Source organism: Nematolebias whitei, chromosome 9, assembly GCF_014905685.2.
Source record: "Nematolebias whitei isolate Nwh7 chromosome 9, NemWhi1, whole genome shotgun sequence".
Lineage (NCBI taxonomy): Eukaryota > Metazoa > Chordata > Actinopteri > Cyprinodontiformes > Rivulidae > Nematolebias > Nematolebias whitei.
Genome location: NC_056506.1, coordinates 18,488,055 through 18,494,562, shown reverse-complemented (window position 1 = coordinate 18,494,562; position 6,508 = coordinate 18,488,055). Strand labels below are relative to the sequence as shown.

The window sequence follows — 6,508 nt, the reverse complement described above, 5'->3', positions numbered from 1 at the left end:
CATTTTAAAGACTCTTTCCCGGTTCACTTTTTGGGATTTGTTCATTGGTCAGAATCGACCAGAAGGGGTGTGTTTTTGTGACGTAAGAGGTTAGAGACAGCGAGAATTGTTATGAGACAGGTCAGAAATGTTCTCACAGACCGAGAGGGTTTTGTTTTGGCGTGTTTAAGAAACAGGTGCAAAACATCTCTATTTACGTCTGAGAGGATTCTAAAACATGACAGTTTTAACATAACAACTTGTTTTTCGTTTGACTGTAACCTTGTAAACGCACACACTTGCTCATTCAAAAGCAGAAATCAGAAAAATGCATAATTACTCTGCAACAGCTTTTAACATGAGTTCTAACTTTTGCATGAGAATAAAAACCATTACTCAGTTAATAAAATTGATTAGTTCACTGCAACATCTAAAATAGTTTGAACTAAGACACTTTGATTATCAACATTTGAACAATAGTAATGATAATAAAACAGAGAGTGTTCTTTTCACTTGAATCTTCAAGAGAGAAAGTCTCAGGATGGGTGAACCTGTATTTCTGAGTTCAAATGAATGAAATGACAGTTCCTGTCCCACAAGGTTCTTAAGGTCAAGAGTTTTGACCTTAGACTTAGTTTCGACGTAGGCCTAGTCCACTACAGAAGAAATGTTTAATTTGTTTTGCATGTAGTACCTTTTTCGACCATAGGATGGCAGTATAAGACTGTTTGAACCGAAGGATGGATAGTGAGGGAGCGCTGCAGCGTCTCTTTAGGAAAAATGGGAGGGTGGCACTTTGAAGCTTTGACAAAATGAAGGTTTTTTTCCTGAGGTCAGCCTCTTAGGGTGCATTCACACTAGCCCTGTTTAGTCCACTTTAATCAAACTCTAGCTCGTTTTCCTAGAAAGTCTGGTTCGTTTAGGGACGTGTGAACGCACCATCAAACTCTGTCACGGAACAAAAAGGCGAACTCTGGCCCAAGCCAAAACCTAGGTCTTGGTCCGGTAGAAGCGAACTCCAGTGCGGTTCGAGTACATTGTGAATGTAAACAGACCGGACCCCGCTCCACAGGGTAAACAAACACGCATTTCTCTGACCTTATATGGAGCCGTCAGCTGACTTGTGTGAAAAACAATATTCTCCACGGTCTTCTGTCTCATTTTCTGCTCATGCTGAGTCCATTTTTGAAAAATGACAAAATATAACTCCTAAAACTTGATGCCACTTCGTTTTTATTTTTATTTACAAAAGACGACGTGTCTTCAGAGGTTTTTGTGTCGTTTCTTTCAGTAGTTCTTGGTGCAGCGCCCCCACAGGCGAGCGGGGGAATAGGTTGGTTCAACAGGTTGTCTCGACTGCACAGTGCAGTGTGAATGCAAACGCACCAGCTCAAATGTAAACAAAAGGTCATGAATATTGGTCCCGAACAGAGTCTACCAGACTATCTAGTGTGAAAACGACCTTAGCTTAGCTTGTAGCTTAGCTTCTTTTAACGATCCAAAAACACGATTTTGAACTGTTAAAACAAATTTTAAAGAGCACAGAGAAAGGGAGGGGTCAGTGAAGAGCACCAGAGTTGATCCTTTAGTCATCCAGTGTCTTCAGTAGAAAGAGAGAGACACGAAGAAACGATAAAGCTGATAAATGAAAATGAGGTTGATAATTTTCATTTATCATGTGATTAATTGATTTATCGTTTATCGCAACAGGCCTAGTGGAGGGAGACATTTAATCCACCACCATGAGCAGTGGTGGAGCCGAGGGTTGTAGGGGGTGGCCTTAGTCCTTAAAGATTAATCTTCAGCCACCCCAATCATCAGAGGAATCTATAATTTTAAACATCCTGATTCATGATCAATAATCAAGACGGAAAAATCCAACCAAGTTAAGTCAGGTCCTCTGGACGGATTATTTTTTGTAGAAGAAACTGTCCAGAGGACCCGACTTAACTTAGATGGATATACTTTCAAACAACATTAAATCTAGAGAGCAAAGTTTCCTCAAATGATGGGGTGGTCAGAGATAGACAGAGAAAAAATCCTGTCCCGTCCCAATCCTGGTCCAGAGTAAAAACAATGGGTTTATAATCCATCTCAGACCAGACCTCAGAGTCTGAGTGGTTTTCTGTCCACGGTCTCCAGAGTGCTGCTCAGGATGGGAGGCTACCTCAAGGTGAAGGTTCAACTCAACCTGCTGCTTCCTTAGACAATACATTTACTAATTACTATTTTATCATTTAAGATAATGTCTTTGTACATTTTATATTATTATTAACCTTTAATTAACCAGACATCCCACTGAGAGCACAGATCTGTTGTTAGGAAGGCTGAGCCTGAAGGTGGAAAATGGAGATTGAACCAAGGACCTTCTTGCTGTGAGACAACAGAGCTAACCACTACGCCATCATGTGTGAATGTTTTTGTACACTTTGTAACTTGCCCTGACATTAGATGACATTTGTTGTGAATTAGAGCTATGTGAATAAACTGAACTGGATGGTGAGGTGCCTTCAGTCCTTCCTCCCATCCAGTTCTGATTATTTCTGTGTAAATATAACCTGTAGTGAAAGTTGTTGTAAATGTTTCTAAAGCAGCTTTCACACCAACTGATTGATACTAGTTGTTTCAGGATGGCAGCAGCCCACTTCATCGTCTTCACCTCATCAGACCTGTCAGACCTAAACGGTTTCTTTAAAGTAAGATGTTAACACTGAACTCCACTTCCAGATCCAGTCAGGCGTTTACCTGTGCGACAAGGCCGAGAGCTGTTGAGCTCAAGAACCGGAGCCGAGGGAGTGAAACAGGCGAGGACACTGCTGCTCCCGATGCTTGTGTTGGTCTACGAGGGGGAAGAGAACAAAACATCATGACGGCCTGCTGTGGGTCTCGGCACCGTGTCATTCAGCCACACTCACAGAGTTGAGCGTGAGCTGCAGGTTCAGTGTTCCCCCAGAGGCGTAGGTGTGCAGCGGGTAGGTGAGGAGTGTGGGGTTTGTGTCTGTGACACTGACATTTGGACCACTGACAGGCGTGAAGCGGAGCGACAGGACGTCCATCTCCTCGTACAGCACGGGGACGCTCCACACGCACGCCGGGGCCAGCAGTACTGCAGACTTGTTAAAAACGAGAGCGTCCGACTCCACCGAGCCGTTTCCTGCTGACGACGAGCTGCTGCTGCCACGGAGCTTCGCGAGGTCACCGTCTGCTTGAAGGCCGACACTTTCAGGTTTACATCCCACTGAAGGGAACACACACAGGAGGAGCTCAACACCAAGAGCACAGTGGAAACGTGAAGTGACCCAGCCCACTCCCTGTGCTCACCTGTAAAGTTGGACAGGACTGTAAAGGTGACGGTCCGGTTGACCCGGCTGCTGTCCACCACCACTTGTAACCAGCTGTCCCACGGCGGGTCAGACAGGAACGCAGAACAGCTGAGTCCTGAGCAGTTCACTGTCACGGTGCCTTGCTGCAGAGCTGCAGAGCCGAGTGTGAGGAGCAGCGAGCAGCCGTCCGTCTCTGCTGCCCCACCCGATGAACAGTCAGCCACAGAGATAGACAGTGAGGACACAAACTCTGGGACGTACAACCTAAGACACAAACCGCTCCGTTCAAAACATCTGCTGCTGATTAAACAGGAGGACATGGCAACAAAAGCTGAAAATATAAATTACTTAAGGCGTGCAGGTGTGTCGGGGGCTGCGGTCTGTGTTAGGAATGTCCCCGGCTGTAAAACAGGCGTGTCCACCGCCCTCCTGATTGACAGCTGAGGCTGGAAAACAAAAGAGCACGACGGAAAACCCTGAGAGAGAAACAAAAAACACAAAACATAGATTACAATTAATATCTTGTATTGACATGCACATTAGTGCAGTACAGTTTGAAGCTGGGTCCATTTACAAAGACGAGCTGAACTGTACCGATGGGCTGGACCTGTAACAGATACAGAGAAAAATGTGTTGGTACCCTCCACAGTAATCCAGATTAAAACTGTACAAACAGCTGGAGTTCAGTCTCAGTCTCCTTTCAGTCCCAGAAAGGTCCAGCCGTTAAAAGGAAATGTTCTGCAGGCTTTCTGTCTCAAGTAAAGTTAAAAACTCCTCAGGAACTTTCCTTCAAAAAGAACTGAACAGTTTCTTCCTTTTGTTGGTCAGTTCATCTAAACATGATCTAAAAGAAGCCAGAACCAGGACATGAACCCGTCTGTATCCATCATGGAGAGGGGTTTCCTCTCTCTTAGTTCTTTGTGCAACACTCTCCCAACTTCTGAACAGAACAGATCGAAAAAGAATCGAACCAAAGAAGACCAGTGATTCTTCAGAGCAGGTTTTCCAGACACAGACGGTCTCCGTTGTCCACGGCTGATCAGACAACGTTGACTGCATGTCCTGAGCTCCACAGATGTGGCAGCATCTGATGTTTCAGCTCAACTTTATGGGATTTACCTTTCAAAGTGACTGAACTTTGTTTTATTGAACAGATCCTTTGTTTTTGACTTTGAGAAATACAAACCAGATTCCAAAAAAGTTGAGACACTAAAGAAATTGTGAAAAAAAACCTGAATGCAATGATGTGGAGATGGCAAATGTCAATATTTTATTCGTAATATAACATAGATGACAGATCAAAAGTTTAATCTGAGTAAATGTAACATTTTAAAGGAAAAATATGTTGATTCAAAATTTCAGTGTCAACAAATCCCAAAAAAGTTGGGACAAGCAGCAATAACTGGCTGGAAAAAGGAAATTGAGCATATAACGAACAGCTGGAAGACCAATTAACACTAATTAGGTCAATTGACAACATGATTGGGTATAAAAAGAGCTTCTCAGAGTGTCAGTGTCTCTCAGAAGCCAAGATGGTCAGAGGATCACCAATTCCACCGTTGTTGAGCAGAAAGATAGTGCAGCAATACCAGAATGGTGTTACCCAGCGTAAAATAGCAAAGACTTTTAAGTTATCATCATCAACCGTGCATAACATCAAAAGATTCAGAGAATCTGGAAAAATCGCTGTGTGTAAGGGTCAAGGCCGTAAAACTCTACTGGATGCTCGTGATCTCCGGGCCCTTAAACGTCACTGCACCTCAAACAGGAATGCCATTGTCAAGGAAATAACAGAATGTGCTCAGGAATACTTCCAGAAAGCATTGTCAGTGAACACAATCCATTGTGCCATCCGCCGTTGCCAGCTGAAACTCTACAGTGCAAAGAGGAAGCCATTTCTAAGCAAGCTCCACAAGCTCAGACGTTTGCACTGGGCCAGGGGTCATTTAAAATGGAGGGTGGCAAAATGGAAGACTGTTCTGTGGTCAGATGAGTCACGATTTGAAGTTCTTTATGCAACACTGGGACATCATGTCATCCAGACCAGAGAGGACAAGGATAGCCCAAGTTGTTATCAACGCTCCGTTCAGAAGCCTGCATCACTGATGGTATGGGGTTGCATGAGCGCTTGTGGCATGGGCAGCTTGCATGTCTGGAAAGGCACCATTAATGCAGAGAACTATGTTCAGGTTCTAGAACAACATATGCTCCCATCTAGACGTCACCTCTTTCAGGGAAGACCCTGCATTTTTCCAACACGATAATGCCAGACCACATTCTGCAGCAATCACAACATCATGGCTACGTAGGAGAAGGATCCGGGTACTGAAATGGCCAGCAAGCAGTCCAAATCTTTCACCTATAGAGAACATTTGACGCATCATAAAGAGGAAGGTGAGACAAAGAAGGTCCAAGACGATTGAACAGTTAAGAGAGTTTTCCCTTAAAATGATACATTCTCTCTGTTTAAACTTTTGATCTTTGATTTGTGTTCTATTCTGAATACAATATTAGATGTTGGCACCTCCACATCATTGCATTCAGTTTTTATTCACAATTTGTTTAGTGTCCCAACTTTTTTGGAATCCGGTTTGTAATTCAGATGATGTACTTTGTCTTAATTCTTTTGTTTCAAGGGTCAAACTGGGCTATGAATCCAGATTGTAGTGCATAAATATGAGCTAAGGGTAATGGAAACACAATGCAGAGTACAAAATACTAATATTTTTATTTACACACTGGAGGTGTTCGCTATACTGATCTCTTGTTTCTAAGCTCCTCCCACCTTTGTTTTCCTGCTCCATGTTCAGTGAACAGAACCAAACGCTCCTTTAAACCAGGCTGAGGGGACATTTGAAAGCATAAGATGCTCAAGGTCAAAAAGTTTGAAACATGATTACAATAAAATAATTACAATAATATTTTTAAGGAACCATTTTAAAAGAAATGAAGTATTCTAACAAGGTCATCTGGACAGGTTCTTTGTCGAAACGTTTCATATTTTATCCAAAAGATTTCGTCAGTCTGAAGAGCTACAAGAAACTCTGAACTAAAACTAAATAGCTCCTTCACAAAAAAAATAGTTAAACCATGTCCATTTTTGTTATCTACCAGGATGATTGAGCTTACAAACCTTTTCATTTTATATTTTCCATCCATCCATTATCTTCCACTTTTACTGAAGTCGGGGGGGGGGGGGGGGGGGG

General features: G+C 43.0%; 1 protein-coding gene across 1 annotated transcript in view; it reads right to left on the bottom strand.

The window, feature by feature from the left end:
* The window catches only part of pgap6 (post-glycosylphosphatidylinositol attachment to proteins 6), a 50,837-nt gene that overhangs the window by 20,490 nt on the left and 23,839 nt on the right, over positions 1-6,508 (bottom strand). The window contains exons 4-7 of the mRNA XM_037682027.1: positions 3,651-3,778; positions 3,301-3,566; positions 2,895-3,217; positions 2,725-2,818 (exon numbers count right to left, since the gene is read on the bottom strand). Coding sequence (XP_037537955.1) covers positions 2,725-2,818; positions 2,895-3,217; positions 3,301-3,566; positions 3,651-3,778 — 811 coding nt within the window. The remainder of the gene's footprint in view (positions 1-2,724; positions 2,819-2,894; positions 3,218-3,300; positions 3,567-3,650; positions 3,779-6,508) is intronic.